Source organism: Hibiscus syriacus, unplaced genomic scaffold (assembly GCF_006381635.1).
Source record: "Hibiscus syriacus cultivar Baekdansim isolate YM2019G1 unplaced genomic scaffold, ASM638163v2 tig00111832_pilon, whole genome shotgun sequence".
Lineage (NCBI taxonomy): Eukaryota > Viridiplantae > Streptophyta > Magnoliopsida > Malvales > Malvaceae > Hibiscus > Hibiscus syriacus.
Genome location: NW_024063190.1, coordinates 155,296 through 166,613, shown reverse-complemented (window position 1 = coordinate 166,613; position 11,318 = coordinate 155,296). Strand labels below are relative to the sequence as shown.

General features: G+C 34.8%; 1 protein-coding gene across 2 annotated transcripts; it reads left to right on the top strand.

Moving 5' to 3' along the window:
• Window positions 1-2,055: 2,055 nt before the first annotated feature.
• Window positions 2,056-11,318, top strand: LOC120171337 (paired amphipathic helix protein Sin3-like 4). Of its 2 annotated transcripts, none has more exons than XM_039179046.1 (24): window positions 2,056-2,404; window positions 2,523-2,718; window positions 3,296-3,454; window positions 3,571-3,757; window positions 3,839-3,937; window positions 4,048-4,215; window positions 4,297-4,618; window positions 5,014-5,144; window positions 5,513-5,588; window positions 5,672-5,701; window positions 5,912-6,162; window positions 6,252-6,406; window positions 6,736-6,863; window positions 6,958-7,212; window positions 7,720-8,412; window positions 8,525-8,616; window positions 8,951-9,580; window positions 9,683-9,783; window positions 9,863-10,001; window positions 10,098-10,247; window positions 10,344-10,507; window positions 10,590-10,701; window positions 10,815-10,997; window positions 11,195-11,318. In XM_039179046.1, the coding sequence occupies exons 2-23, from the start codon at window positions 2,642-2,644 to the stop codon at window positions 10,986-10,988; spliced, it is 4,293 nt and encodes a 1,430-aa protein (XP_039034977.1). In that variant the 5' UTR covers window positions 2,056-2,404; window positions 2,523-2,641; the 3' UTR covers window positions 10,989-10,997; window positions 11,195-11,318. The 2 variants fall into 2 exon arrangements, with proteins under 2 accessions (XP_039034977.1, XP_039034978.1); XM_039179047.1 differs by having other exon boundaries at window positions 2,105-2,133.

Sequence of the window (11,318 nt, the reverse complement as noted above, 5' to 3'; positions counted from 1 at the left end):
TAAGTCAGGAGACCATTTCGTTAACTATCATAATAAAATAATATTGATTTTTATAAAAAAATAATACGGTGAGAAATTTTGTGAAACATTCTCTTATCATAAATGATTAATGATGCTACATCAGGGACGAAGCTCATTAAGACCCAAGAGGCTTTGGTCTCTGTTAAAATTTATCTATTCGATATAATTTTGTTTAATAATATTTTAATTTATGTAAAAATAAATATTTAAATTTTAGAAATATAAAAATTTATTAGATATTTAATTAAATAGGGGTCAAACTAAAGAATGATAAGTCGTGTTTTCAAATTTTTGGTCTAATTACAATTTAAGTCATTGTAAGTTTAAATATTAGGCAAATTAAAATTTGTCTTTTGAGATTTGAGTTTTTTTTTAAATTTAGGATAAATACAAGGTAATATATATACAAAGACTTTCAACTATTTGACAATGAACGCTCATACCCCTACATAAGTGCTTGAACTTGGGACCTCAAGGTAACAACAATCCCTTAATCACTAAGTCGCTTGGTTAATATTGAATTTCGAGTTTAAATACGTAATAAGTCTTTATATTCTTTTAAATAGTCTAATATTTCGACCATACCAATATATAATTTTGACTCTGTCCCTGTACAACATCCAATAAGTCAGAAGATCATTTTATTAATTATTGCAATGAAATAACGTTGTTTTATTTTCTAAAAGGTGATGATGAGAAATTTGTGAAAGATAACTTATCAGATATCATTCAATGAGGTAAGAGATTATCTTATTAGCATCATAATAAAATAATATTATTTTATCTTTATAAATTGACAAAAAATAAAAAATAAGACAACATAAGATCTTCAAAGTCAAAAAATAAACATATAAAACTCATAGCAACCCATTAAAACCTTTATCGACAATGGAGGGTTCTTGATCAGGCCGGTTTTAGGTATTTTTTGATCCGGGGTGAAGTAAAAGAAATGGACTCTATTTATGTTTTATTTTTTGATCCGGGACTAAATAAAAGAAATGAGCATTAATTATGTAAAATATTATAGTTCTAAATTAATAGACACTATAAAAATATTATGGGCCTTGGGCGGGTGCCCCTACCCGGCCCTGGAGATATTAATACGAAGGGAAATGATAACGAGCAAATATATATATATATAAGAAATGAGAATAAAATAAAATGGATAAGTTAAAGAAAAGAGTAGATACCGAAAAAGACTGAGGCTAGCGGGAAAGAAAATTACGGTTTCGTTGAGAGAAAATTCAAAGAATCTTTTAAGTGTATTACATTCTTACTTGTTCTATTATGTATAAAATAATAATTAATCGAGTTACTAATCAATCGATTAATATTTACAATAATCATTGTATTTATAATAATTTTAATTATTAATATATTAAAAAATCATAACTTTAAATGGAAACTCTTCTCATGAACAACAAAATTCTAAAATAATTCAAATATATTTTTTTCGTTTTATTTCCTTTTTTAGTATGTAAAATGTTTATTTTAAAATAAAAAGCAAAAACCATAAAATTGTACCCAATCCTTCTCCCAAACCCTAAATTCGATTTCCATCCAAGTTACCAATTTAATCTCATCTCCGCCCATCAATCTTTAACCTATGATCGAAGCTGCCACAATACTGCTCTTTCCATGCTAAGGATTTGATTAACCCGAGAGCGTGTGTAATTTATTCTTAATCGTAAAATATAAATAAATATTTATATTAAACTATTAAAACATTAAATAGAAATATGCAGCTTAAATTAAGTTACGTTACTACTAATTAGCATATCGCCTCTCAATTGACTCACAAAATCCCTAATGCAAACCCTAGTTTTGTTTTTATTTTATTATTAACCAAAATATAATTACCCTTTTCTAATAATAACCGCCGATGCCCGGTAAACCCCGTCGAAAGCAACCGGCTAGCGGCCGTCTAATATGCTATCCTCCTCCCCATGCCTCCTTTCTCCTCTTTGTTAGTAGCGATAAGCAATTTATATCCATCGCGCACTGCACCATATATAAATAACAATTCTTAAGTTGTTCTTCAAAAATCAACAAAAAAAGAAGGAAAATAAAAGAAAAAACACTGTTTCTCCAAGGAAATAAATAAATAGATAGGTAAATAAGATTTAATTATCGTAAAATCTCATCTCTTCAACGTCTTTGCTGCAATCACGAGAATCCTTCGATCTGAGAAATACTTCTTCGCTTCTCTTTTGTTTTGTCTCGAGAACACTGATTTTCGTTTTCTCCTTTATTTTTTTTACAATTTAGCCGCTTTTTCTTCGTTATTTATGTTTCGGAAATTGTTTTTCATTTAGCGTGCCTTTATCTGCAAGTAATGTGAATTTGCTTGGGAAATTCATTTAGGTGATGATCTGGTGAGGAGGTGAGGAGATGAAAAGAAAAAAAAATCTTTCGTTTGGTGATTTTCTGTTTGGTTTTGAGATCTGCATCGTGTTTAATAGTTTGGTTTAAAATAACTGTGTTTTTTTTGTTGATTGCAGGAATTTCTTTTTGGAGATAAATCAAAGTTTGAAGCATGATTTGTTGGTGAAAATAGGGAAATAATTAAGAAAAGAGAAAAAAAAAGCTTCTGTTTTGATTGAAAAAAAAAGAAAAAAAGATGAAGCGGTCCAGGGATGAGGTTTACATCGGCGGCTCTCAACTTAAAAGACCTGTGATTTCTTCTCGAGGAGAAGGGTAAAATAAAGATTTATCTTCTTTTTATATTATTATTTTTGGTCTAATTCTTTGTTTTCGTTATGATAGCTGCAATGAGATTAAGTTTGAAATTCTAACAGGTCAATCTCTGTCACCGTTTTTTCTTTCGCTTGTTCAGTTTAGCAGATTTGATTAGTCTTTTTCTTTTTTCTTGTTTAGTTTTAGTTTGTGTAAGTTCCGTCTCATTCATAATTGTGAATTATCTTTTACCTTTGATGAAAAAAAATTATTTTTCGTTTTCTAAGAATTCTGGTTGGACATATTCACTTTCTCTGAAGGTATTTGGAGATGGAAAAAAATAGTAATAGTCTTTCTTTTCTAGATGGGCATGTTTCTAGTTTTACTTCTGTGAATAGTCCGTGTACCATTAAAGATAAAGTTTTAATTGTTGCAGAAAAAAAGCTAAGTAACCCTAGCTGTTGATCTACCTTTTAAGTTGACAATGATACATGTATATATATATGTATAGTTTTTAAATTTCATTTGGAAATATACATGACAGTTTGCGGGAAATGTTCTTTAATCTTACGATATATTATGATTTCTGGTGATGAAGCTCTGGGCAACCTCAGATGGCGGGAGGTACAGGAGCTACCCAGAAACTGACCACAAATGATGCATTGGCATATCTCAAGGCAGTTAAAGATATATTTCAAGAAAACAAGGAGAAATATGATGACTTTCTTGAAGTAATGAAAGACTTCAAGGCACAAAGGTTAGATCATTATTTATTTTTAAAAACTTACCGTACTTTTGTAAGTTTTACTCCTTATACCCTAGTAATGTTTGTATGAACCAATTTGTGACTTGTGGTAATGGTACTGAATGTAGGATTGATACTGCGGGTGTCATAGTAAGGGTGAAGGAGTTATTTAAAGGGTACCGAGACCTGATTTTGGGTTTCAATACCTTTTTGCCCAAAGGATATGAGATCACCCTCCCATTGGATGATGAACAGCTTCCCCAAAAGAAGCCAGTGGAGTTTGAAGAAGCGATTAGTTTTGTGAACAAAATTAAGGTAGAATTTATGCCATTGATGAATTTATGAGATTGGTTTCTTGCTTGCAACATTTCTGATATCATTATTTGATTTTTGCAGACAAGGTTTCAGGGTGATGACCATGTCTATAAATCTTTTTTAGACATTTTGAACATGTACAGAAAAGAAAATAAATCTATCAGTGAGGTCTATCATGAGGTTTGTTCTGTTATAGTTTCCTTATTTTTTCAGTCCTCTCTCTTTGCATGGGGTTTGTATGCCGCCTTGGTTATTGGATTTTGGTGATCAGAAACTATATTTCCTTATAGGTTGCTGGCCTTTTCCAACACCATCCAGATCTACTTTCGGAGTTCACTCATTTTCTGCCTGATAACTCAGCATCAGCCTCTAATAATTATGCTTCCTCTGGTAGAATCTCTATACCCCGAGACAGGAATTCTGCTATGCCTGGAATGTGTGCAGTTCCTGTCGACAAGGTTTCTTTTAGCCTAATCCTTAAGTAAATTATGATTACTTGTCGTCAATCAAGCTAACATTTGGTTTATGAGATTTGGCAGAAAGATAGGAGTGCGGCTTTGCTGGCTGACTGTGACCTTAGCATGGAACGCACTGATCCAGATCATGATAGAGTTATGATGAAAACTGAAAAAGAGCAAAGAAGGTGCGGTGAAAAAGAAAAGGACAAGATGGGAGAAAGAGATAGGAGAGACCGAGAACTGGATGATCGAGACTTTAAAATTGATGGAAACAGAGACTTCAACATGCAGTTTCCACATAAACGGAGTGGAAAACCTGCTCGTACGAGTGACGAATCAGCTGTTGAGCAACTTCAGCGAGTTGGGGACGGTCCTGCATATGATGATAAAAATGCAATGAAAAGTGAGTTTTCTGCTTTCCAGTTAAACATTGTAGGAAAATCTATGGCTGAAAATGATTAAAGCATAAATAGGTGCTTATCTTTCTATTCTATACAATATAATTTTAACCTCATAATAGCCTAATATCTCTTCTGGGAGTCTGCTACCATCCCCATTGACAAGTTTATTCTTCATTTAAATCCCTTTGTTTCTGCTTATTTCTTCCCAGAAGTATTAGGGGGGATATAATATTTGTGTGAATAACATTGATTTTCGTGAATGGATGTTATTGCTTGATGGCAACTCTCATCTGTATGATTTCTTGTAATAAATTCAGTATTGTAAAATTTTCAAATTTTTATATTTTTCTTTTGATTTGCTCATGTTGCTTCTTTGACTTACATCATTTCATATCAGGTGTTTATAATCAGGAGTTTGCCTTCTGCGATAAATTGAAGTTAAGAAATCCTGAGCATTATCAGGAATTTTTGAGATGTCTTCACCTCTATAGCAATGAAGTAATCTCACGTACAGAATTGCAATCTTTGGTATGCTTTACTGACATCATTAGTTTGTAATTTATTAATTTCTTCTTTTCACATGAGGAATTCATGTAGTTTATCTTTCTTGTTTTAGTTTGTTGGAAGGACTTGTGTAGTATCTTACATATTTTAGTAGAACAGTTCAAGCTTTATTATGTTTTTCAACTGAAAAAGTTCAATGCATTCCTGCATTTTTTGAATTGACCTAAGCAATTTGCAGTTTCAACATCATAATATTTGGTGCCCTGGAAAATCATAATTTATTGTCACTTTGGTTTGATATAATTGTAGATACACACACATATATTAGACTGCTTGATTTGGGACAAGACGGGGATAAAACTAGTAACTTTTGGAAGTTTTTTTCTTGTTAGGTGAATGATTTACTTGGAAGATACTCAGATGTGATGGATGGTTTCAATAAGTTTTTGGCACAATGTGAGAAGAATGGTAAGTATATGCAGAAAATTTATAGGTCGGCTTTATATGAATTCAGCAGTGTCATTGTTGACTAATCAAATCCTATTATGCAGAGGGCTTGCTTGCGGATTTTGTTAGTGAAAGTAAGTACAACTATCTGTTAACCACTTATCAACTTCAGTTAAGAGTTCCTTATAGTTTATTTGAAGCAGAGCAAAGATTGTTACAATCATAACTCTTAACAATGGTTGTATTCATGTTAAACAAAACTAGGGGAGCATCTAGTTGAACTGAACTGGCCTCTACTTTTGGTTGGGTTCCAATATATTCTTAGCAAGTTGTTATGCTTGCAGAGTACTTGCACAATGAAGGGCAGGTACCAAGATCAGTTAAAACAGAAGAAAGGGATAATGGGGTCAAAATAAGAGACCGTGAAACCCGAGAAAGGGACAGACTTGACAAAAGTTCCCTTGGCAATAAAGAAGCAGGTCACAGGGTTTCTTTATTTTCAAGCAAGGATAAATACTTTGGAAAACCCATTAATGAACTTGACCTCTCTAATTGTGAACGGTGCACTCCTAGCTATCGGCTTCTTCCAAAGAATGTAGTTTTTTTGTTCGTACTCAAGCTTGTTATTTTGATCGGAATTATACGTTGGGTCTATTATTACTTCAATTGTCTATTGCCTTGCAGTACCCAATACCTTCTGCAAGCCAGAGAACAGAGCTAGGTTCTGGAGTTCTCAATGATCACTGGGTTTCGGTCACATCTGGTAGTGAGGACTACTCTTTCAAACACATGCGCAAAAACCAGTATGAAGAAAGCCTATTTCGCTGTGAAGATGACAGGTTGAACCTTCCTCAGCTGTTGATTGCATTTTCCTCATGTTTTTGCCTATGTGGGTGTTTTTATTTAACTTTAGCTATATTTGGGCTTATGCTTTTGTTTCTCGGCCTCACCTAAGATTTTGTTGTAAATTTACCCTTCATGTAGTCCATGGTGTATGCACACAACTTCACAACCCTTTTACCCCTTTGTTAACTGTTTGAAACTAATATGTGTGTGACTGTGATCCTTGCTTTGCATTCCTTTTTGGCACTATTGATATCTTGAAATATAATCTTAATATGTTCACTTGAAGTTAATTTGTGAAAATCTAATACCTTTATGTTGTCAGGTTTGAACTGGATATGTTGTTAGAGTCCGTGAATGCAGCAACCAAGCGAGTAGAAGAACTATTAGAAAAGATTAACAGTAATATCATCAAAGTAGACAGTCCAATTCGCATTGAGGAGCACTTTTCAGGTTATAGATTATGAATAAAGTATCTGTACATGTATTATATATCACACCCTTTCCTATTTTCCTGATGGCTATTCTCTTATGATTGTCACTGCAGCTCTCAATCTTAGGTCCATTGAGCGTTTATATGGTGACCATGGACTTGATGCGATGGATGTTTTAAGGAAGAATGCTCATCTTGCTTTGCCAGTTATTTTAACTCGCTTGAAGCAGAAACAAGAAGAGTGGGCTAGATGTCGTTCTGATTTTAATAAAGTTTGGGCTGAAATTTACTCCAAGAATTATCATAAATCACTGGACCACCGTAGCTTCTATTTTAAACAGCAGGACTCGAAGAACTTGAGCACCAAAGGTATCTTCAGCTTTTGCCTTTTAATGAGAGAAAAAAAGGATAAAAGAGTTGGACAGTTAAATATATTGGTCTTTGGGAGGATTATGTTATGTTATATATATCATATATTATTATGCATGATTTTTACCTTTTAATTTACCATGAAGTGATACCGAGAACTTTGGATCAGCATATGAATGGAAGCTGGTCTTGAAAACTTTCTTTGTCAATGATTTCATGTTTCCTATTGTTCTTCATGCTTTGTGGAGTAGCTTTCATGTTTGATTGCTTTTATTTTGGAACTGATATATGGCATATCTTTCTGAATATTCTTTTTTCAAAGTGTTTCACTTATTTAGGACAAAGTTAATAATTGTAAAATATTATTATACTGGAAATTTACTAATTGAAGGTTGGTTTATATTTTTTCTCCTTGAATTGTAAGACGTATTCTTTTAAGTGAATAATTGTATAACATTTATCTATATTATTGTCTGTTTTCATTGTCCCTTTTCATATTCGGTACAGCTCTGTTGGCTGAGATCAAAGAAATCAGTGAGAAGAAGCGCAAAGAGGATGATGTTCTTCTTGCAATTGCTGCTGGAAACCAACGGCCTATTATTGCCAATTTGAAGTTTGAGTACCCTGATCCTGAAATTCATGAAGATCTTTATCAGCTCATCAAATATTCCTGTGGAGAAATGTGTTCAACTGAGCAATTGGATAAAGTAATTAAAATATGGACTACCTTTTTGGAACCCATGCTTGGGGTTCCTTCCCGTCCTCAGGGAGCAGAGGACACTGAAGATGTTGTGAAGGCTAAGGACACCATCGTCAAAAGTGGTAGTCCTAGTGTTGGTGAGAGTGAACCTGGTGGTGGTGGTGGTGTTGCCATGAATCCCAAAAATTTAAATCCTTCTAGACATGAAGATGAAAGTATTCCACCAGAGCAATCCAGTTCTTGTAGGTCTTGGTTGCCGAATGGGGATAATGGCATCAAGCAAGAAGGTTCTGCTGATATAGACAGTGTTGGTCATAAAAATGCTTCTTCCTCTGATGGTTCTCAACTAGATAGAATGCAGGTCAGTCCCTCTAACGGCGGTGAAGTTGCAGGGATCAGTAAACAAGCTAGTTCCGGTGAACAGTTGGTTGCTTCAAATGTATCTGTTATTGCGAGAGTGGAACAAAGTAATGGAAGAACAAGCCTAGAGAATACTTCAGGTTTTCTTATGCCTCTAAAGCTGTTCATTTTTTATGTCATGCTAGTTGTGCAATTGAATTTTAAATTTTCCTAGAATGTTAACTAGAACGCTGAAATATATTTTGTTGCAAGGTCTTATCGCTACTCCTTCCAGACCTGGTAATGCTGCAGTTGAGGGTGGACTTGAGTTAAAGTCAAGTAATGAAAATTTACCTTTATCAGAGGTATGGGTAATACTCATTTGGTTATCAGTTTATTCATCCCTTAGATGTGGAACTAATCCCTTTGCTTCAGTGTTTTTTACAGTCCCCAGTGGTTGATAATCTTTCTTGACAACTGGTCTATATGGTTTATCATTTGAGATGTTGTATGCCTAATGACTTATCTACTGCTGCTCGTTTTTGGTTTTTAGTGAAGCGTCTGCCAAGTGACTTTTTGATGGCATCTTTTTATAAATTGTCTATTTGTGACTGCATAGTTCAGCTTAAGTCATAGTCAATGAGAAGAAAATTTTAGGTTTTGGATTTTTCTTTGTGCTGAAATTTACATATACCGCAGGGTGGTGCTTGTTCTAGGCCAATCTTATCTGGAAATGGGATGATGACAGAAGGCACTAGAAGTCACAGATATAACAAAGAATCTGTTGGACAACTTGAAAGAGAAGAGGGTGAATTATCCCCAAATGGAGATTTTGAGGAAGACAATTTCGCCGATTATGCGGAAGCTGGTTTGGAGACTGCCATGAAGGTTAAGGATGGTGCAGCAAACAAACAATACCAGAGACGTGGTGAGGAAGACGTGTGCCGTAGAGAGGCCGGGGGAGAAAATGATGTTGATGACGATGGTGATGAAAGTGCTCAGAGGACATCAGAGGATAGTGAGAATGCTTCTGAGAATGGTGAGGTGTTTGGAAGTGATTCTGGCGAAGGTGAATCGAGGGAGGAGCAGGAGGACGATGTAGACCATGATGAACATGATAATAAAGTAGAGAGTGAAGGTGAAGCTGAAGGGATGGCTGATGCACATGATGTGGAAGGAGATGGAACATTGTTACCATTTTCTGAACGTTTCCTACTGAATGTAAAGCCCCTTGCAAAGCATGTCCCTTCAGCATTACACGAGAACAAGAAGGGTTCACGAGTTTTTTATGGAAATGACTCATTTTATGTGCTGTTTAGGCTCCACCAAGTAAGTAGCATTTTGTTGAAGTGCTAATATTTAGCTGATCCTAATGGATATTTCTTGTATAGTTTGTTCATCAACTCAGTATTCCCTTTACAATTTCAACAGACACTGTATGAGAGAATACAATCGGCAAAGGTTAATTCATCATCTGCTGATAGGAAATGGAGGGCTTCTAGTGATTCAAGTCCTACTGATCTCTATGCCAGGTAATATAATTAAACTTCTATTGGTGCAGGTAAATGTTAAAAAAGTGATTAGTTTCATTTAAACTCTTTCATGATACAGGTTCATGAGCGCACTTTACAATTTACTCGATGGCTCTTCTGATAATACGAAATTTGAAGATGATTGCCGAGCTATCATTGGAACTCGGTCATACGTTCTATTCACGCTGGATAAGCTGATATTTAAAATTGTCAAACAGGTAAGGCTGATTTCCCCACTCTCTCCTAACTTCCCCCCTTTCTTTCCCTATGTGTTCCTGACCTTATCTGTACCATCTTTGTGGTGCTTACCTCAGCTTCAAGCCATTGCAAGTGATGAGATGGACAATAAACTCCTTCAACTGTATGTGTATGAGAAATCAAGAAAATCTACAAGATTTGATGTTGTTTATCATGAAAATGCTCGTGTTCTCCTTCATGATGAGAATATATATCGCATTGAATGTGTAAGATTTACCTTTTCTCTTTTTCTTCTGGATTGTTTATTTGATCTATAATATAGAACTCTCACACGCACTGCGTTTTTTATTTTTTGTTTACAGTCATCGAGGCCAACTTATCTTTCCATCCAGCTTATGGACTATGGACATGATAAGCCTGAAGTGACAGCTGTTTCCATGGACCCTAATTTCGCGGCATATTTGCACAATGACTTTCTCTCAGTTGTTCCCGAGGAAAAAGAGAAGCCCGGGATTTTCTTGAAGAGGTATATACACTGAGGACTATAGACATGGTTGTCGGCATTTACTTCGCGAAGTTATCATGATATACAAGTATAATGTTTGCAGGAATATACGCAAATGTGCGGGTGGTGACGGTCCATCTTCAACATGTTGGGCAACTGAAGGACTTAAAATAGTTAACTGTTTGGAGTGCAAGATCGCTAGCAATTCTTCCAAGGTATATCCAATTAGATATTCCTTCTCACGTTGGTGGAATTTACTTCTTTTCTTGCAATGTATTTTAAATAGATGGATATGATAAGTTAAATGACTGGAATTGGTGCTTGATAGGTCTCTTATGTTTTGGATACGGAGGATATTTTGTTCCGAGTTAGACAGAAACCGGCCTCAAATCAGAACAGCCGGTGCCACAGCCGAGCAACCGTTTCAAATGGTAATTCAGTTAGACAACGAAGGCAACAACGATATCAGAGGTTGCTCCTGGCATATACTTTGCTAGCATAAGTAGATATGGTACGTCTGAATCTGTTCTGTTTGCTCAGAATTAAAGGACAATAATGAAACATAAAGCAATTTCTCGTATGAGTTAAATCCAATCTCTTATATTCCAATTGAATTTTTTTTCCCCAAAAAATGAAACATCCTCGGACATTTTCTTCAGATTTCTGTGTTTGTCTGTCGGGTCATGCATTAATTACATATAAACACAGGCGTTAGAGACCGGGTGAAAGAGTTGACTGTGGCGAGCAAGTGGGAACTTTTGTTCTTTCTAAATGAAATCATGCTTCAATGTAGTATCATTCATATATATATATGTATATGTGACCAGCCAAA